The 22,323-nt window shown below is 41.3% G+C and overlaps 1 protein-coding gene across 1 annotated transcript in view; it reads right to left on the bottom strand.

The window, feature by feature from the left end:
• The window catches only part of LOC103143649 (glutamate receptor ionotropic, NMDA 2B-like), a 162,923-nt gene that overhangs the window by 40,361 nt on the left and 100,239 nt on the right, over positions 1-22,323 (bottom strand). Inside the window, exons 5-7 of the mRNA XM_016675456.1 lie at positions 12,176-12,319; positions 9,755-10,025; positions 686-878 (exon numbers count right to left, since the gene is read on the bottom strand). Of these exons, the coding sequence (XP_016530942.1) occupies positions 686-878; positions 9,755-10,025; positions 12,176-12,319 (608 nt within the window). The remainder of the gene's footprint in view (positions 1-685; positions 879-9,754; positions 10,026-12,175; positions 12,320-22,323) is intronic.

Raw genomic sequence — 22,323 nt, 5'->3', positions numbered from 1 at the left:
GTGTGTGTGTTGGTGTGTGTCCCTTCAGCTCCATTTCAAAGCAGCATTGTTAGAAGACATGAGCAGGAAGCCGATTTTGTCACAACAGCAACCCGAGCCGTGTCCTCACTGAATCCCTGACAGCCTCTTCAGTAAACACGCCTCAGACGGCACTACTCCTGCTGCACAGACAGACACACCTGCTCCGTCCTGACAGCCTGTTCCTCAGCATTAAACCCCCACACTGTGAGCGAGCCGACACGGACAGCGGCAGGGAGGTGAGACTGCTCCTGAAAGCACTCTCTCCGGCGCTGTGCTCCAGAGCACACCACCACAGGGGACGGCGTTCGCCAACTGAAACGCCACTGGGACCAATTAGGCAGAGCGCGGCGCGGCCGGACACACGCGCCGAGACCGGTTCAAGGGGCCTGCTGCTGCTGAAACGGGCGGCTGAAGGGGCGGGCGCACGTTTCAACAAGGGATCTGATCTCTGTGTAGGGAAGGTGTGGGATTTGAGTGTGGACCAGCATCTGTGTTCTTTTGCTAATATGCTGATCTACAGCTGACTGAGACGCTGAATCACCTGAATGTGTCCTTTTATGAAGCAGCTGAATGTGGCATTTTCCCTTTAATTAATCAATGTCATATTAATCTGTGTTAATTTAAAGGAAAGTCTAAATACGGTTTGCTGCGTCCTCCGTCTTACCTGAGGACTTCATTGGGGTTGCCTGAGATTGGGGTCTTCTTTTCCGGCGCTCCGTGGCATTCAGATTTCAGCAAGGTGTGAGGCCCGCGGTCCATCATCATGGTGGACGTTGCCATGGTGATGATCGCCACACCGTCCCGAACACGGGCTTCCAGACCGTAGTCCCACTCGTCGTAGGAAACGGAGAGCAGACCTGCGGCGACGAGGTGAGATTCAGAGTACTGACAGTATAAATATTTGCCCTTTTGCTTTTTTCTCTTTTGTCAGATTTAAATGTTAAGCTTATCAAATATTGTCAAAATTCAAAGATAACCTAATAAACCTGCCTTCTGCCCCCTCTTATTAAATCACAAATTAACCTGGGTGACATCACTAGAGGTGATTACTGTCAGACCAGCAGAACAAATAAATCATTAAATAAAACAACCAGTTGACGACTGGCTATAAAATGCTGCACTTTCATTTAATTAAGGAAGATATGAGTCAGCTGATTCTTCTCCAGGCAATTTATAAAAGGAATGAGGACAGGTCAACCTCGCTGTACACAGAGAAATGAAAGTCCGACTCAGTTTTACCCAATACGATTGACAACAAGGTTACAACACTGGGTTAGTCCATAACATGACATAACTAGTTTTCCTATCCTAAATAGAGACAATGTGTTTCTCATTCTGGGTTGTGCTTCTGAGTTTAACGCTCCTAAAAATGGCTGTAAAAGGAATAATGGAGGAACGTTGTGATGCTTCCTGAAGGCAGAGTGTCTGAAAGAGCAGGAGCTTCTTAAAGGGACAAAGGCCCAATTTCAAGGCATCAAATCACAACGTCAAATTTCTTTTGAGCCATATTTGATATTGTTAGCATTTTTATACCAAATGATGGTTACTTGATTGGGCTATAAAATGATGCTATGTGGCTATAAAAGGTGAGAAACAAAGTCTTAGACATCTGTCAGTCTTGATATTCCTTGGGATTTACAAAGTAAACGAGTGCCATAATCCACAAATGGAGAAAACGTGAGAACAGTGGTGAACCTTCCAGGGGAAGCTGGATTCCTGACTGACTTCAAGAGAGCTTCCAGGACTCATCCAGGAAGTCAAAAAAATACAACATCTAAAACACTGCAGGTTTCACTTTCCATAATTAAGGTCAGTGGTTATTATTCAACAATAAGAGACTGTGGGGGGAAAAAAAAGCCAAATATACCAATATATTTGGGAAAGTACTCCAAAAAAAAAGCACTAAAATAAGTCTTTAGTGTGGCCAAGCCAAAGTCTGGACCTAAATCGGATTGGGATCCTGCGACATGACCTGCAGATACAAGTGAGCTAACAATCCTCAACACCAACATAAAAGACTTACTGATCGTTATCACAAACGCTTGACGGCAGCTGTTGCTGCCAACGGTGTTGCACCCAGTTATTAGCTTTAGTGGAGAATGAGCTGTTTGTCTGGTTATCTGAAACATTAAACTGAGACAAAAGCACAGACAGAAGAAATCTGTGGTGGCTGCCAAAAAAAACCAAAAACAAAAAAAACAACGGTCTTATAGAGAAGAGAGGCAGGAAGGGAGACACTGTTCTGTTAGAGTTCATACGATTCAAGACGATGGGTACAGGGTCTGATGATTCAGGGAGGCCTCAGACTGAGCCTATCACCTTAAAGAGTTTGTCCGTCTGTCCAAAACTTTGTCTGTGTCTGCTGGACTTTGTTCCGCCTGTAGCCTTTTCTCTTGTCTTTGTTTTTTTTTTTTTTAATCTTTACAAACATGTATTTTCATTTATGTGTTTCGGTGTGTTTATTTTTCTCAAAGCCCATCTCCAAGGGTGACCTTGAGAAAACTCATTCTTCATTACATTGTCTTGTAACCAAGTGTTTAAACCAGTCAACATAATTGTCTGAAGCTCTGGGAATTGTTTTGTGTTTTTCTGTGAAGCCGGGGTCACAGCTGGCAGTTCGGTTTTGCTCGTTATCCTATTTTGGAACAATATTAATCTGAAACGAATTAAGAAAAAGAGAACAGACTAAAGTGTATAGAGTGTTGATTTACTGTGAAAATCATCCAATCGTGCATCTAATAAACAACTGTCATTACAGATTAAAATCTATATTTCTCATTCATAATGTAATTAACTAATGACAAAGCATCAGCATTAAGTGATGAGACGCAGTGTGTGTTGCCTTGTGCAAAACTGTTGATTTCTTTTAATGACAAACTGGTGTCATGATTTCACCTCGTTTGGATCTAATCACTCTCCTCAGACCAGACTTACAACAAGTCAGTCTCCAGTTTGGAGCATCATGTAGGAGCTCATTCATTCCTCCTTGGGAAGCATGTCTGAACACGGAAACTTTTTAAAATTTTGCCTTAATGTGTCCTCAGAATTGTTGACCAAGTGTGAAGGTAAGACCCAACAGATTTACTTTCACAGGTGGAGCGTTACAGCTAAAATGTTATTTGATATTTTTTTGGGTTTATTTCAAATGTAATGGAGACATATAGACAGAAGGTGGAAGGTGCTTTAAGCCAACCGATGCTAACGCTAGCCCAAAGCGCAATATTTTGGTATTATGCTATGTGCGACACATAGGGGCGCTGTGCTAGAGAAGCCACCAAAGCAATGGCGGAAAATTATTCTTAGTTGAGGACAGCTTTTTTCTTTTCATTTGAGTCGTGTCGTCTGATGACAGGGAGCTAAAAGTGGAGAGGCACAGAATAAAGCTTTGGGGGCAGAAAACAAATTGGTTAACAGACAGTTATTTCAGTAAATATTCACGTTAGCTTAAATTACTAGCAAAATGGCAGGTCACTGTTGTTTTGCAGCTGTGTGCTGTAGCTTACAGGTGTAGGTGGGTGATATTATAATGTGTCAACATGCACTACCCAAAGCACGTAGCTGTGCCCCTGTGCTAGCCGACCCATGCTAATGGACAGAAGAGAAAGAAGGTAATCCAGGTAGCTTAGCAAGCTAGTCATCAACACTGTAAATCCCTTTATGTACTTCTTATGCTATATGCATTCAAGCTCCACTTTGGTGTTGAGTGAAAGGTGCACAGCTAATCTCAACATGGCCTCTTACTGGATAGAGCTACAACCCTTTAAATCTTTGCCTGTCATTTAGGACATGAGATTATTTACACAAGCAAACAAAAAAAAAATCAGTTCAAGTTTGTTTGTATCGCAGGTTTGAACAAGGCAGTTCAAAGTGCTTTATATGATAAAAACATGAAAAAAAAAAGAATACTGTGCAAATTTATCAGCCAAATCAATAGTTCTTTTAATCCGTGTGCATCTAAAATTTCAAAATTCAGCAACCGGGAGAGTTTACACAATACAAAGCTGTTTTATTGTAGTGCACTGAATTACTCTAGTTTCCTAGCAACTATTCATAACATTTTGCCTCAAAGTGGGGTGCCATTTAAGAAAGCCAGCGACTACAGAGCGAATTTTTTACCTCAAATTCATTTGAATTAAAAATGCACATTTCTGCTGACGTCCATTTCGGTACGTTAGAAATCATCTGGATTTCTGTCGCCGTTTCGGTCGTCGCCCCAGTTCATCTCGCCATCCATCGCTCCGTCTTCCCCGTGTCTTTCAGTTGATCTGCGTCGATCTGACAGTGTATGACCACATGTCAGCCAGTCCACTACCATGTCAGCGGGCATAAATAGACAGGCGGCCTGGCAACCTGCCCTCCTCACGGGGCCTTAGCGCTGACAGCTCCGGCCCTTCAGGACCACATCTAAAAATCTCACAGTCTTGACACTTTCTTCACACTCGCTCCCATCGCTTGTTCCTCTTTCTTTTTTTTTCTTCTTTTTTTTAAACACAAAGTCACTGCTGCTGTGTTAAGGGAAGGAAGCGGTGGGAATGTGTGTGTTGCTTGTAAGTGACATGTGCTCTGAGGTGGGTTCCTCTGCACCTTGGGAACACGCTGCCTGATGCATATGGATTCATTTCTCTCTCTGGGCTTGTTGAAACGTCATAACTCTGCCACGTAAACTGGTGACGTATAACCTCAATGCCGCCACATCTGTGAGATGTTTCACCAGCTAGAAAAAGCGACTGCTGATTAAAATCTGGATGCTCACTGGTAAACTCTAAAAAAAAACATTCAACTTTTATTGCAGATTTTCAAAAATGCAATCTTTAGTTCACATGCATTTCTGTTTTTGTGAGGGGAAAAAAATCCCCTCTAAGAAGAAATAAGAAAATATTTGTTGTTACAAAACTCCTACAACTAGCAGCATTAATAACAATTCATAACAATTCCAAAAAAATGTAGATGTATAATTATAGTAATTCCAACTTCGCCTAACTTTAACTTTAATTAACAAGTCATGTTTTTTTTGTTGTTCTTTCCTAATAATCATTTAGCAACGCCTCCAAATGGGAAAGGTAAGATAATATGCCATGTAAGCAAGGCAGAAGTGTGTTTTGAACTTCATGAAACAGGAAGTGACTTCAAAAACGCAACCTATGTTTTCTCATATCTACAGTCGGAGGAATTAAATTCTCCAGATTTTTTGAGGATGCTAGTTTCATAACAGATTACTTTGTGTTAAGTTTTGTACCAAGGGTAGAATTAAAGTTATATTCATTATATAAGTTCATTGCTATGAGTCCTGCATGTGCAGTGACTTGCAAAATAATTCATACCCTTTGAACTTTTCATATTTTGTCACATTACAACCACAAACATGAATATATTATGTTTAAATTTTATGTGGAAGACCAACACCAGGTCTTCATAGCACAGAGATGTTCTAAATGTCTCCACAGATTTCTCCCTGACCTGTCCAGACTGAAACTAAAGCTAAATATACAATCATGTAACTCTAGTGGTGATGTTTTTGGTACTTTATGGAAAAATAACATGTTTACAGAGAAGATATGAATGATTTGTATTAACTAGGCGAACATGACAGCTGGCTATCCATTAGCAATAACAATGCTAAAAGGCCTAGTCTCTGGATTACACTAAAACCTTGTTAATGTTTTGTTTTTGTTTTTTTTACTTTATTACAAAGTCTGGTTTGCATTTATTGGTTTAAATTTCAAAAGTAGAATTCGTAACTTGATAACTTATTTACACCAATAATGAAGACAATTGATGCTAGCACTTAGGAGTGATGTGAACAGAATGAACAAGGAGCGGGCTGGAGTAAGACAGAAACCTTACAGAAATGACAGAAATACAGCGAAATGAAGAAAATGGAAATGTAAATTTTGAGAGAGCAGCGAGCTGGTTCCCCAGAGCACGACTTAGCTAAGGCATCACTGGAATTACCCCCGATGTTTGGAAGCACTTCATCACACACCGTGCAAATTATTAAGCACACCAACCAGGCAAATTATCCCCACAGCCAGCACACACCTTCTGCTGAACTCTGAACCACAAATCATCAGTCGCATGCTACGCCACAGTGTCATCTCTCTCCATGTTTGTTTAGAAGTTGGTGCGCTTGACTGCCCCTGAAGGCATCATGTGGCTCCTTTAATGTTCAAGTTGAGAGGAGAGATAAAAGCTTGCTGGATGAATTTACGGGGCAAATATTATGTGTCCTCTTTTATTACAGAAGAATTTGTATGCTGGGCGAAGAGAACTATTATCTTTTTCATGACAATGTTTTTGGAAGAGAATTGGTTTTTGTCTGGATATGAGCATTTCTCCACTTCAGCAGGTTTTTCAGCGTCTTCGTCACAATGGGTCTCAAACCTGTTATCACAGCTACTATACCAAAGTAAATACAAAGTTTCGACTGTCTTTACGGACTTTTTGAAGCAGTTGTACAAGACAAGAAAAATAAAAGATATTTTATACACTGGCAGGCCATGTTTTGTTGAATGATGCAGCTTATTTGCTGTACGTGTTCCAGTTTTACCCACAAGTTCAAATTTTCAGGGTGGAAATTGGAAAAGGTAAAAGAAAAATCAAAGGATTCCACCAAACCAAAACTCAAAATCCAGTATGGCCGCCTTACATGTAACCTAAGTGAAAAAACTAAAAATGTTTTATTACACATCTAGTTTCTGGCTCAGTCTCTCACACTCTCAGTGACTATGTTGCCAGAGTTTAAGAGTACAAAAGGAAGGAAGGCAGTAGCTTGTATTGCTAACAGTAGCTAGCCTGATACTAAAAACCAACGGCCATTGTTCTTGGGCCATTGTCGTCGTTTCCGTCGTTGTTGATTTTTTTGGATCCATCATCCAAAAATTAATACACACATTGCTTCTGCTCTAATGCAAACCATACATCAAATTTTATTGTATCCACACAGTTCCAGTTCAGGTCTTAGTGTTTTTTGCAGCAAACTCCTCCACAGCACGGACGGTTCCTTCGGTCAGAAGGGGGAGCATGGCAAATTACATCTCAATAAGTTATGTTACCTTTAAAAGATTAGATTTTATACATTTATCTGATTAAATCTTCACTTTTTTTTCCTCGTTCTGAAGTCCTGCCACTTTGAGAAGCCGCTCAAAAAGACTTGCAGTATCGGCTAGTGGGGAGTGAATACAAATGCAATTGAAAACCATTTATCATTTCTCTCCCACGTCACAATTAAACACTACTTCTATTGCCTAAAAGCCCCATTGAAAGATATTTATATATGTGTCTGTGAAAAAATGTGGTAAACTTTAAGCAACATCAACACAGTTGCCTGGCACCCGCAGCAGCAGGGCCATCTACAATCTGACTTATGTTTCAGCATATTTCATTCGCAGTGAATGAAATATGCTGAAACATAAGCGTATACGCTTTCCTCTCCATTTGATGCTGTTCAGAATCTGGACCTGCTTCGGCTAACGTGTTCTGGCACATTCTGTACCTTATTTATCACGCATAAAACGAGAAGTTGACATTTTGCCTACTATTTGTCATTACGTCCCATTTGATTTATGCTATGATAATTCAGCTTCAACAACGACGAAAAAAAAAAAAAAGGTTTGTGTATGCAGCCACTCCACAGTTCCACTTAGCAATCAGTCAGGCAGTACACAAACAACACGATTATCTCTTTGGCCGCATAAATCAAGCGGAAAGTCATTATGTGATTTAAATAACCAATACGGTGATGGATCAAACTTCAAACTCTCATTCGGAGCGTGAGCCCACAGTTTTGGCTCCCCAGGCCGACATGAAGACACACTCTGGGCCGGTCCCAGCCTGTTCGGGCCAACATGCATCATTTAGATTACAATGGACCGTCACCGATACACTCAAAATCTCTTTCTAATATTTAATTTGAAGAAATGTGGGAGAAAGAGTAAGACTGTAAACACATGGCAAGGCACAAATGCAGACCATGCAATGAAAAGTAAAATAAGTGAAGCAGACTAACAAACATTTATATAATTATGTGTACCACAGCTGCATTTTGATCAAGACACAAATTTCATTGCACAACTTTAAATTAACATCCAAAGTAGCTTTTTTTTAAGACAAATTATACTATTATACTTCAAGAAACAAAATAATTTTGACAACTATTGTAAAAAAGTTCTACTATTTGTGAAATAATTACTTTTCAAGCAAGAAATAGGCAAAAGATTTCACTGCAAAAATGTTTACTAGTGTGGCAGCTGATGCCGCCCTAGAGGTGGAGTCGCCCTGGGCGTCTGCCCACTTCGCTACTGAACACACTCACCGACACCATGCAACACATTGGGCTGCGTTATTTTTCCTCCCTTTTCGACAAACATGTCCAAAAGGGGAGTAGAGGTAAGAAGTATCCCCCTGAAACTGCTTAGGACAGGCAGTGGTTTAATCATCACTGTAAGTCAAACACCAACAAGCTCCTCAAGTGCGCACATCCACCGCGACTGCGTCACGGCGAGGGGAGCAGACAGAAATAAAGGGACGTTCTGATGGTCAGAACGGCAGCTCCAGGCCCGACACTGAAAGGTTCGGCTTCCCGCTGGGAGCTGGCCTTCCTCAAACAGCCTGTCCACCTCAGAGTGCTGCAGCTTGTGTTACATTTGGCAGCCAGACAGGTGAGCCTGACAGACCGCGCGTGCGGGTTGAGTGCTTAATGCGCCCCAACTCAGAAGTCACTTGGGTTGACCTTCAAAGGTTAGAGCGACTCTGGCAGCGATGTGGGCGGAGACAAAGACGAAGAGGCTCCTAACTTATCATTACAAAAGGTCGCTTTGTTTCTTTTATTTTCTTTTTGTTTTTTATCTGAGGAAAAGTCCCCAACATCCAAACTTAAAATCTGCAGTGAAGAAATCAGTTCTCAGCAGACCAGAAGGGAGAGAATGACGACTGTAAGCAGATGAAATCAGCTCCTTTTCACTGGACATAGAAGCATGTGAAGTTCGGTTTACAATTGGTGGTGAAAGCTGGTTTCTTTTCATTTCATCATGTCGTAAAATGGAACAGACCACTCTTTCTTAACTAATGGGCCCCAACTAAAAAGTGGGTCGTGGTTCACTCAGCTTGATTTATTTAGATTATGGCTGCAGAACGGATGCAGGCTGGAACAAGAGGAGGGAAAGCTTCGTAACTCTTCTCATACAGGGTGATGATCTCGAATTAAAGTAAAAAGCTAACATTGAGGGTTAGGGGCACAAGTTATTGACTATCTAAAGATGATCGCTCTCATCAACTAATGATTAATTGATAAGTGGACATTTTCTCAAAAAACTGAGCTTTCTCTTGTAGTAGGAGGGCTAACTGCCTTTCCATCACATAAAGGGATAAATTTTTCATACGTTTGAACATTATTTTGGGTCAGCTGTATTAAACACTGACTTAATAAACAGGAAAAAAGATTAAAAGAATAATATATGTGAAATATGTTTCTCTTTTCTGTTCTGGTAAGGTCCCACCATCTTTATTTTAGCATCAACTGGCTCAGTTTCAGAATGACCAGAGGCGCCCTCTACTGGATGGCAGCTAAACTACAACAATGAAAAAAGGTCTTAGCGAACTTCCTCAGTTAATCAATTGGAACTAATTTTAATCTAATAACCATTAATTGGTAGTAAGTGGATTCATTGTTTGCATCCATAAAAAGGATAAAATTGTATAAAATTCACAGAAAAGGAGCCATTTTATTTCTGCCTACCTGTGGGAAACTCAGCAGGCACTACATCAGTGTCTCCAGCGACCAGCGAAGGGACGATCCACGTGTAACCGTAGCCGGTGATCCCTACGGAGTGGGCCACCTCGAAGATGGTGTTGGCCTCCTCTTTTGTGCAGTAGAGAAGAATCACGGGGCTCTGGAGCTTCTTCAGCTGGTTCTGGATCTTTGAATCGCCGTCGTCCACAGACATGTCGAGCAGAAGAACTTCCTCCAACTCCCAGCCGACGAAGCTGTTCTCGATGGTGTTTCGGATCTGAGACGGACATGGAGAACAAAGATGGGTCATGAGGTAGAGCCTCATTAACATCCCAATCCAGTAATATGGCAAAATGCCATCAAATCCAGTGTTAAGCCAATTACAATTCATTTGTTTGCATTTTAATTAAAACATGGTTATAACACAATGCAGCCAAATTCAGTTGCTGCTAAATTATCTAAGGAAAATGTGACTCCAGTTTCAGCCTGAAGAAAAAAAAAAAATCCCGAATGTGACATCATCAAACATTTGTGCGTTTTAAAATTTAGGTTATAAAAAAAATCTTTCATGTTATTGGGACCAATATTATTCTTGAGCCACTCAGTCTAATCAGTCAAAGCTGAACATAACCTGAATACTGGTTACAAATATTTGTTTTGCACTGTTTTGACACTTATATGAAAGTAGAAAATAGCTACAGTATTACATTTCCATAATTCTTTCCTGGGACGGTTTTATGTCTTACAGTTGAAGACAGAAGTTTATATGCGTCTAATAAAAAAACACCCAAACCTTTTTCTCCCAACGGTTTGAAGTTAAATCAGACCAAACGTCCGTCGTTTTAGGTTAGTTAGGATTACCAAAATTACTTATATTTTCTGAATGCGACAATAATAAGATTTTATTATCGTCTTCAAAATGAGAAGTTTACATACATAATGATAATGATTAATATCTCTAAAAAATAAGGGAAAGCCCAAAAGAAAAGTTTCATCTGATTGAACTTCTGACTGTGTGGGGAAAAAAATGTTGATATATTTTTTATTTTGTGTGTGCAAACTTGTTGTTACTTTGAGACGTCATTGTGGTAATGCCTCAGTTTTAAGCAGGTGGATTTATTGTATGTCAACACTTTGAAGCCACATTAAGAAATGTGTTAGATGCATTAAGAAAGTGAGAAATGATGCTAATTATATTTCTACATGGCAAACATGAGGGTTGAAAAGTCTTCCAGGTGACGATCACAAGAGACCAGCTGACAGGCGCCAAACAAACATCTGGCTGCTTTGAAGATTTCTTATTTTTAAAGAAAATCCGGGAATACGTCGCAAAAGCTTCAACCTTTTTCACATCTTGTCACAGTACAAACAACAAACATTTTGTATTTTATGTAAATTATCAAAACAAAGTAGTGCATAAATGTAAAGTGGAAGGTAGAAAATCCTTACACTTCACAAGTGGACCAACATTTTCCTTTCATTTTCTATAATCTACTGAGTCTGCTGTAAGGAAATATGGTTATAATAAACTCCAATAAATAATATCTGCCAGCAGAATCTCCCTGAGGGGTTCCTTCAGTCTGATTAGGTCTTTTAATTCACCGTATTTCATAGAAGTGAGCTGGACCGGATCGGAGTCGAAATAAACAGCATTTAATATAATTACATTAGATTATATTAGAATCCACATGAAATTTTAGGACTTTTATAATCATCCATGTTTAATGAAAAGACATTTATGTGTAGCAAATAGAAGTAGGGAGGCACAAAATGACAAGTTTTAGGTACAAAATGAAACCTGAAAAGGGGCAAAAGTACCCCAAACCAAAATGACGAACATGTTTTATTTTGTTTTATTAATTAAATAAGATTTTACAGTCCCTCCAGAATGTTGTAATTTTTTTGGTGGTTCTTTTTGCAGTCAAAATCGCAGATTTTATGGTTCTAATTTAGAAATATTTGTAAGGAATTTTGCAATATTTACACTTATAGATGTATAAAATTAGATTTTTTTTTTGTTACTCATCATATCGATCACAAACTATAGCTGGATCTCAAGTAAGGAGGAGGAAAATGTGTCGTAAAAGTAAGAAATAATGCCACCTGCAGGTGTTTTTGGGGAAATTTTTCAGCAAACTCAAAGCTAGCTCACAAAAAGCTTGAAAAAAATGTGAGGATCTCTTGATTTTGTGTGAATTTCCAGGGAACTGTGAAAAACCGGAGTGATTGGTTGAAGAAATTTAGCATCTAGAATATAAAAGGCCACAGAAAAAGCAATGATGGACCAAATTTGGTCACAGGGACTTGAGCTGGACACGTGTGACATATCGTCTCACTAAAATACTTTGAAGCTCATTATATATTAGACAAAGTAATAAAAAGATCAAGGGAGTGTTAATACTGTACATTCATGATCCTCGGCGTTACCTTGGTGACGAAGTCCTGGTAACCGGGGTAGTACGTTGTGACGATGGAGAAGATGTACCAGTCGTACTCCTCCATGATGTTGAGGATGACAGATGCCTGCTGCTCGATGGAGGGGCCAAACTGAAAGAACATGGAGTTGTCGTCCTGGCAATGACAGGAAAACAAAGACAGAGTGTAAACGGTTGCGCAACGGCGCACGGCACTGGCCTGGACTTTAATTTAGCTGGCACTGCACACAGAGGAGGACGGCCACGACTTAAAGGACAGTGGCGGGTTTCGTAACATTATTGGAGAGAACATTAATTTAGCTGCCTTTCTTCTGTGGCTCACCAAGGAGAGCGACAAGAGGACTCCTGTGGACTTGTAATGATACCGGTCATGATTTTCATTAGTTCCCTTTATGACGCCTTTAATGAGTTTGTGGCTGGAACGAATTCTGTGGACTCAAAGCTGCTGTCTTTAATCTCATCAGCCGCTTCCATCGGTTTGTTTCATCACAACCAACAAACCGATTTCAGTGTAGTCTGTTTAATGTTAGATTAGATAATATATTAGACATCGCACACGTTGAAGTGAGCGATTTTACCCAAATATCCTCTAGCCGGGAAAAAAAAGATGCGAGCTTCGAGAAAGTGAACAAGCAACCACGGCAGAAACTGCAAAGGAAATTCAAAACGTTCACAGGCCACGTCCCCTCCCCCAGGAAGTGTTAAATCTCAGCTTGACAGATAGAGAACATGCACCAAATAAATAAGCTGTGCCACCTAACAGACTCTTGAGCAAACATTTCTTAAACACTTCTCTTCGAGCCTGAGTGTGCGACCGGTGTTGGCACCAGATCGCTGAGCCAGACAGAAGAAGAGGAGGAGGTGAGAACTACTAGTCTAGACACGGTCCTGCAGCTCTGCATCATCAGGTTGCTGTTGTGTATGTGAGTCACTGTGTTAAGAGTCAAACTCATGTGTACTCGATGTACAGTAGCATGTTGGTTTTCCTGGAAAGCCGTGCTGCAGACGAGGCCAATTCATTGTTTTCACTGTTTTGTGCATTCGAAGGAGGCAATGAACCGTCTTCAAGGTTCTTTCAGAATCAAACGCTCAGCGCAAACTGCAGTGACTGATTCACCTGTCGCTGCGGTTCCCCTCCTGAACACTAGGCTTCACTAGAGAGTAACGTGTCACTGGCTGAATGAAGAAGAATTGAGCATAAAGCGCGTTCTTTATGAACAAATGCTTCAGATTTACATTAAAAGTAAAAGAAAAAGTGTGAAACATGAACTGCAATCGGAAATTCTTCTGATTTTTAAAGCAGCTGAGTCATTTTTAAACACTTTCTTGGCATGAAAGATCTTTTGGATTTTCACTATCACTCAAAGAATTGGTATGACCAGAAAATAAATTATTTTCTTGACAAAAACAACAAAAAAAATACCTTTCTAGCAGGAATATGTCCAGTGGATGTGTTTTCAGAACACAGAAAGCCACTGAGTGAGCGTTCTTACTTTACCCAAATATCCTCTAGCCAAGAAAAAGAGGTAAGGTTTATGATAATAATTGAGTAAGAGGGGCATTTTTCTCCACACCCACCAAAACAGAGTTTTGCTCCAGAGTTATGAAGCAACTACATTTTTGAATAAAAGATAAGAAACGACCCAGTACTGAGAGATGAGGGCATAACTCAGTTCATGCCCCACATGTAACACTGTTAGCTGCCAAACTATTGAGGTAAGAATGGGTCGTTTGTGAGCATAAAGTTTCCCAGCTAAGAAAAAGCTTTGTTTTCTGAAGTCTTTTACTTTCAAACCTCTGTGGCTCACATTATTGTCCTCTCCAAATATTCCTCTACTTTTCTCAGTGTCTGAGCCAAATGAATGACTTTCTTCCCAATCACCACATCTGGAGATTGAAGAGAAAGTATAGATGGACACAGGAGTTAAATGCTATGGCAGACCGCTACATTAATAAAATATACAACATAACTGCAACAAGTAAAATAAGGACTGAGAAAGGTGAGACTTTCAGCAGCTTCCATTTACTACTACTATGTTTTATAAAACTGTGCGTCCTAAATAATATAAACCAGCCTCCGGTTCTTTGGACAAAAAGAGAGAACTGCTACATGTGCCTGTTTGCTGTGTGTTTATTGTTGTGGAATCACAATCCGACCGGACTTACCAAACAGTGTTTTAACTTCTAGGCAGGGTGCCGGTTTTATAGGTCTCAGGTACCAACTCTCCTGACTTTTTTCCATCTCTGGATGAATTATGAGCAAACATTTGATTCGAGCTGGAGGCTTTTCTATCACAACTTGAAAATAAATAGTACTATCTGGAGCTCCAAGCACAAATAAAACTGGAAAGAAAAGGTTGTAAAAATGACAATGTGTGCCCTTCAAACTATTCTTTTTTTAATGCATTTAATGGTTTATGTACAAATGTGGTAAATTAAAAATACACCATCTGCTAATCTGGGTTTTAAATTATTCAAATCTAACCTCAAGTGCAAATTCCACCAAAACTGAAGACGTATGTGGAAAAACGAAGCACAACCCCCAATGGTTCACACTCTCCGTTTTAAATATGGAGTTTGGTCATTTTTACAGACTGTAAGTGATTTAAAGGGTTTCTAAAATGGTATTCGCCTGCTTTGCTCTTAAAGCTACAGTGAATAAGCCTTATCTGAGGAAGTAATCACTGTTTGATTACAGTGAAGAAATGGCGGGGTTATCTAAAACAGGTCTGGCCATTTCTTCAGAACATATTTCCACTTTAAAAGCTCTGACATCTCTCTCTATCCTGGACCTCCCTGATCACAGAGGTAGATTTACATCGACTCGGGTTCCCTCTCATCAGGGCTTCAGCAACGATTTGACATGTTTCATTCAATTTAGGTTCAAGTCAGGTAATTTAAACGTTTAAATAAGAACACAGCCTCATAATAAGGTGATTGTGTGTTATCTGGCAGCTTGCTTCACTGGCAGCTTCCTTAAGATGAAGATATAATGACACACAAGCACTGACCTTGCATCATCTTCCCATTTTCACTTCAATGCATTCCTCCATTCCTCTCTGTTCATCCTCTTTTTTTCCTCTCCCTCCCCTCATTCTTCATCCATCTCTATCTCTTTTCCCGCTCTGCTGTACCCATTAATACCACTGGAATCACGGCCAGGGCACACTTATAATTGAATTTCCAGACTCGCCCGCTTCCCTCCCCCCCGTTATCCTCCACAGAGCGTCCTCGTCGCCACGCGCCCCCGCCTCGCCGATTCCCCTGGGTTCCTCTCGCCGTATCTCTCTTCATAAGAGCGGTATTAAAGCGCCGCCTGACACACTGAGACCGGAGGACTGAGGAATTTTTATTAGGCTGGAGAGGAGCGAAAAGAGCCGCAAAAACAGAAAACCGGAAGGAAGGAGAGGAAGGAAGGAGAGGAGAACAAGAGGGCTGACCAAAGAAGGAAGGAAAGAAAAAGGGGAAAAAGTATACAGGAGAAAAAGAAAATAACAAATACGGACACAATTTAATCAAAATGAAACAGAAAGGACAGGGACACAGGAAGGGAAGGACAAGAGCAAGTATATGAGGAAGGAAGGACAGAAAGACAGAAGAAAGGAAAGAAGGAAGGAAGGGAGGGAGGAAGGATGGAGTGAGATAGGAACTAAGGGAGAGAAGAAGGATTGAAGAATGGAAAGAAGGAAGGAAGAAAAAAGAAAGGAGGCAAATAGTAAGGAAGGATGAAAGGAGAAAAAAAGAAGAAAGGAGGGAAAGAAGAAAGGAGGGATAAGATAGGAAGCAGGGAAGAGAAGAAAGATGGAAGTAAGGATTGAAGGAAGGATGGCAGCAGGAGAGAAGGAAGGAAAGAAAAAAGAAGGAAAAGAGGGAGGGAAAACAGTAAGACAGATGAAACTGAGGTAGTTCACAAGTGAGGAAGGTCACGATCAAGGGAAGAAAGGACCAAATAAATGCATGAGAAAGGAAGGATTGAAAGAAAGGAGGAGAAAACCAGGAATAAATAAATGAAAAAATGATTCAATTAATAAAAGACAAAAAAGGAATGAATGAAGAACTGAGAAAAGAAAGGAGGAAGCAAAAACATGAGGACGTGTACAAAGAAAGACATGAAGAAGGTATTATGGGCACGAGGAAGGAAGCAGGGAAAGAAGTGGTGGACATTAAAGAAAGAAAGAAAGAAAGAAAGAGAAGAAGGAAATACAAGAGGAAGGATGGAAGGATACAAGGTGAAGGAGGAATATGAGGAAAGTAGGAGGGAAGAGAGAACACAAGAAATAAATAAATGACTAAATGAAGCGTGCACTGTAAGGGAGGAACGAAGGAAATAAGGAAGCATAAAAGGGCGTAAAAAAGCTTAGAAAATGATGACGGTATGAATGGGAGGAAGGACACAACATTTAAACTGTGGAACAGGTAATAAATACCAAAAAAATGTTTTAATCATACTTATTATGATTAAAAAATGATAAGCATCCAGAGCAGGAAAATACTGAAACCAATTCCAGTCTTTCCTCCAAACTGCACAGGAACCCTGAGGACGGGGCTGCGAGTCAGTCGACTGAAATTAAGTCCTGCACAACGCTGCTCTTCATTTACAGCTACAACAATTAGGGTTTGGCCACATTATCACCTCTGCTGGCACAAAGTGATCGATTAGCGAGTATTAAAACTCCCAGAGGGGCAGAAAGGCCAGAGAGCCGCCCGGCCAGACGCAGGAAGCCGGCCAGGACGGCTTTAATCGGGCCGCCTCCTGACGTCAGCGCTGGCTACTGTACACGGAAAACAATACACAGCTACGCCACATGATGGGGCAGAGTGGATGCTCGGTGGAAGCGACAAAAAGAGAGAGAGGAAATAAACTAAAGCGAGAATAAAAAGATAGAAATGTCCAATAAAAGGGGGGCAGCAGAGATGTGAAGCCTCCAGAGGGAGACGAACAGAGGACAATGTGGTAACAATGGGATGAATGGAGGAGAGAGAGAGAGAGAGAGACAGAGGGCCGTGCCGGCAGATGGTTGTGGTCCTGCATGGAGCGGGGCGAGTGGCAGAGAGCCAGGAGTCGCTGGAGGAAGTGTGTGTGTAACTGCGTGTGAGGGTGTGTGGGTGTCAGGCAGTCGGCCAGGCGCTTACACAGAGAGGGAAGGCGACTTAGCCTGAGCCGCCCGACCGCGGAGGACAGCCGCTGTCAGACGGGGGGACAGAAGCGGGACTCGGGTGTCCTCCTCTGTGGGGGAACCTGGGAGTGCTGCAGGACAGAAAGCTCTCCGTGTCTCCACTGAGCTTTTTAATCATGAACACAGGTGTGTTTTCATTCATAATTCACAGCCTTGAGTTAAAGTTAGACGCTAAGTTTATTGACATGAGTGAAGTTGCTGTCAAACGTTTTTGTTTGTGGCGCTAATGTTTTAAAGACATTAATCAATGTTTAATCAAAGGTTAATCAAAGGTCAGCCACCCAGTTCACGTTTACAAAATCAAACAAAATGTGGTGTTAATCAGTTATGCTACATTTGTGAAGCAAAAAAAATTGTGTTTGTGGTTTGTGAAGACGTTTCCAAAGGTCACCAGAGATCAGCGTGTTCTCCAAGATAACATTGACAAAACTGACATAAATAGCTGTGTTTTTTATTTGTGCCGCTATCATTTTAAAAGACATTAGTAAATGTTTTCAGAGGTTATCAAAGTTCAACCAATCAGTCCACATTCACAAAGTCAAACGAAATATGGTGTCAACCAACTATGCTAAGTTTGTGCAGCAAAAATTTTGGTTTCTGCTGTTATAACTTTTAAGATTTACACAAAAAAAAGTTTCCAGAGATCGCCAGACATCAACTTGCCTTCCGCCCTCCACTGCATTAACAAAATCAATAAAACTGATGTTTGATGACATCGGGTAACACTTAAAATGATAGCAGCACATACAAAAAAGTCTTGCTGCGCAAACATAACATGAATGTTTGACACCAATTTTGTTTAATTTCAAGAATGTGGTGGAGGGGGCCGGGCGACTTCACTCAGGCAGTTTGGTGTGTGTGTGCGTGTGTGTGTGTGTGTGTGTGTGCGTATGTGTGTGTGTGTGTGTGTTTGTGTGGTAGTTCATGGTTGATGGGCCATGGTGCGCTGTAGTTGCTGTCTCTGCCCCAGAGCCTTCAAATGAGCGCACTCACACACTCCTAGAGCACTTATTCAACTTGAAGGCCAGGGAAAGTCGATAGCTCAGGTATTTCAATTACACACACAGCGTCACATCACTGGCTACCAAAGAACCAGATTGGCTGCCACACTCTTCCTCTGAAATATGCAAAAGAAACACACACAAACACGCGCGCATATTTGAGCGGTCTCAAACTTACGACATCTGCACACTGCCAGCAGAGTGCGAGCACGTGCACAAACGCATCTACGAAAGGTGTAGCGCGACTCAAACGTGCCGTGAATGATGAATCATGATGAGCCTCAGCACTTGTTGTAACGATGCAGTAAAACGCCGTGAGAGGAGCTGCTTAACGGGAGAGAGCGCCGTACAACGAGCGCATAGTGAAAGCGAGAGGGAAGGCGGGACGGTATGGGTCGAGGTTCAACATTCACTCCTCCGTCTTCAGCGCTGTGTGCCGATGTGCCTAAATGTCACATCAGAGGGGCCGTGAATGGGACGTCATTTCAGCTGATGAAGGTTTTATTGCTTTGGGTTATGCGCCGGTTGCCAGGAGAAAGTGAGCAGCAACTTTATGGTTGCAGTATATAGTGGTCAAGCTGTGAGAGGTTAGGCCAAGTATAAAGAGTGAGCACTTCATTTTCACTTGACCCTGGCTGGCAAACAGTGTGTGTCAAGTTAAAAATCAATGAAAAAACAACGTTTGTGTGATCTGTGCCGCGATCAGTTCATGTTCACACAGTACAATGAAACAGGACATCAACAGAGAAGGACATGAACAAAAGGTCAGGTAGTTTTTCACACAAATAAAAACCTTAAAGGGGTAATTTTATGTAAAAATGACTTATTTTTAGCTTTACATCATGTTATAATGTCATTCTCTTTACCAAAACATACCAGGAATGTTTCTTTGATTCTTACATTCATGTTTGAGAAATTCCTTAATCTCCCATGGCAACCATTCAGCTGTACAAAACGCCTAAGTGGACATAGCGCTCCTCGTCGGAGCTGCGGTTTCCAAGCTTCTGAGCTTCTGCCTCACAGAGCAGCTCCTTCAGACTAGCCAGCAGCAATTAGCAAATGCCTGGTGGAACTGTGTTTCTTCTGAGTTCATTATAGGAGCTACTTCTCAATGAAACGCTCATAAAAATGTTGTTAAAGGGTTAATAGATGGTGACTTCCTGAAGGCGGAGTTTCAGACAGAGCAGAGATTTCTTAAAGAGACAGACGCCCAATTACAAGGCGTTAAATTACAAAGTCATGTTAGACATATATAAAGCATTTTTATAATAACTGAAGGTAACAGTTACTTGATTGTGCTGTAAAATGGCAACGTGTGCCTGGAAAACACTTAATACTGCCCCTTTAAAAAGTGGCATGCATCAGCATACTGTGATACCCCTAAAGAAAGAAATCAATGTGCTGAAAGGTTTTAAGCACTAAATGCTCTTTGGAGATCTAATAGAGCACACTTTAATCCATCATCTGAACATAACAGCAGTACGGTAAACCTACCTGGTCATAACAGACCAGGCAGGGCAACCATTACCCAGCAAAGCAGCCAAAAAGGCCCTGTTGACTCTGGAGGAGCTGCAGAGATCCACAACTCTGCCCTAGTCAATGTGTCCCCTGATGGATGGATGAAGTCTACCCCAGACAAAGCCAAGGCTGCCTCAAGTATTAAAAATACAGGAAAATACCTCCTCCTTAAAATGTTTATTTGTAAGATAAAGCTCCCCTTATCTGTTATACTCTGCTTTGTGTTGGTCAATCACAAGAAATGCTAATAACATCCATTGTACTATGTGAATGTGAAGAGGATCATGGTACATGAATACTTTTGCAAGGCAATTCAAACTGTGATTTTGGCACATAATTTTGGATTACGTTCTGGAGCTGTACGCACATCGTTTGTTTCCCCCCCCCCACTCCGTAAGAGGAAGCGAGATAGAAACAGAGATAAGAAAATGTAAGCCGTAGAGCCAATGGAGTCTGTCCCTGCGAGGGTTTTTGGCAATGCATATTTCTGTCCTGCCTATAAAGGATCCTTTGAACTCGAACAGGGGGTTGTTGCTATTGACTGCTGCTGCACTTCCTGATGGAGAGCAAAGCCAGCGTGAAAGAAAGAGAGAGAGACGGAGAGAGAGAGGATGGAGGGATGATAAAAGAGAGTACTGGAGTGGGAGGTGAGGAGAGAACGAACAGCTGGCCTTCGCTTCAATATATGAACTGGAAAGACGGTGGGAAGGAGACAGAAACTCGCCACAGCCACAGGCATTCACCGGCAGCAGAAAATGATCCGAACACCGCCGATATTCAGCTCTGATAAAGCCGCCATTACCACACGGAATTATTGATAACAAGCCCTCTCCCTCCCCACACTTCACGCACACACACACACACACACACACACACACAATTATTATCTCTACCTCAATTAAACCTGAGCTCACTCCCAGCCTCCTCGTCTCCTTGTGTTTCCCTCTCCTTGTACCCCATCGTCACATCTCTTATCAAGCAAGCCTACTTATCTTTAATCAAATGCATACACGCTTAATTGGCTCGAACATTTGTCGGAGCGTCATCTAATTAGCGGTGACCTTATTTAAGTACTTTTCAAGTCTCAATTAAAAACGGACATGTCTTCATTAAAGCGTTGGGCTGAATCCGCCCCGACCCGGCTCCGAAAAGCGAAGGGACGCGCGTGCAGCCACCCCAACACGTCACACGTGTTGAAACCTGGAAAGACAGAAATGAGAGAAGCGGTGGGGATCAAATCAAGTGTCAGATGAGGCTCAACCTGAAGCACAAATGCCAAAATAAATAAATAACCCAGCGAGTGTTTCTCCGTGGCCCATTTCTGCTCCCAGTTTAGCTGAGGACCTAATGAGGCAGTCTGGTGCCGCTGCTCCTGTTTGTCCTCTGGTCCTTGTAGGCCGCTAATGGGTCTGTCACTGAGCGAGTCTGGCTGAGCCTCGTACAACCAGGCGAACGAGGCTCAACGGGGAAAGGTGAGCGAGTGAAACGCACAGCTGTTCACGTTTTGTGTGAATTTCAGCTGCTGAGAGGCGCTAAATGAATATTATGGGAGACGGGATAACTAATGGATGAGTGAATTCTGTAGGATATTACAGATTAATGCCTCATCAAATGCTTGAACCCAAATGCAGGGCTGGACAGTGGATTTTGTTCAAAGTTGTTTATTGTTAATCAGAATATCGAATCTGACATGTAAAAAACATGATTATAAAAAGTGTAAAATGCAACCATTTAAAATGACAAATATGTACCGTCTCCCCGCTGTATGACGCAGTCGCCTATAAAGAACGCCAAACTTCTCAAATTTATATTTGTAAATAATTTTAAAAGTTCATTTCCACTTATTTGTTTTTGGTCTGTCACATAAAATTCTATTAGAATAGATTGAAGTGTGTAATTACTTGAGAAAAAGTGAAAAAACTAGGCATGCATACTGGAAGCAAGCTAGGTAACTAGCCTCAACTACACAGCTGATAAAACTCGATGTCATTTTGATTTAAGGCAGTACCTTTTAAAAATTATTGACCAGATAGTGAACCACACATGTTCATAACTGATAGTTAGTTTGACTGGGGACCATCATCTGTAACATTTTCAGCTGGTGCAGTTTGCTTTCACACTGCAATGTGTGAAACGGTTCAAACCTTTTGGAAAACTGTTCACCTCCTCACCTGAGGTGGCGCTGCACAAAGAACCAATGAAGGAAATTACATAAAAACCTCTGAAGAAGACACTGAGCGCAACTTCTTTCTTCACAAAATGTAAACAAGAATGAAGTAGCGTCAGATTTTAGTGTTTGTAGGATTTCTCTTCGTCTTTGGTAAAACATTTCCTTGGTGAAATTTCTCCTGCTAGTGTTTGTTTTGGTTCTATGTACCCAGGATGCCCTGCTTTTGGAGCGGTCTCTTTTCCATCACAGACTAGCTATAGCTTAAAAGAGAAAC

This window comes from Poecilia formosa, unplaced genomic scaffold (assembly GCF_000485575.1).
Source record: "Poecilia formosa unplaced genomic scaffold, Poecilia_formosa-5.1.2 Scaffold114, whole genome shotgun sequence".
In the NCBI taxonomy this organism is placed as follows: domain Eukaryota; kingdom Metazoa; phylum Chordata; class Actinopteri; order Cyprinodontiformes; family Poeciliidae; genus Poecilia; species Poecilia formosa.
The sequence above is the reverse complement of the archived record's forward strand: the minus strand, read 5'-3'. Positions and strand labels throughout refer to the sequence as shown.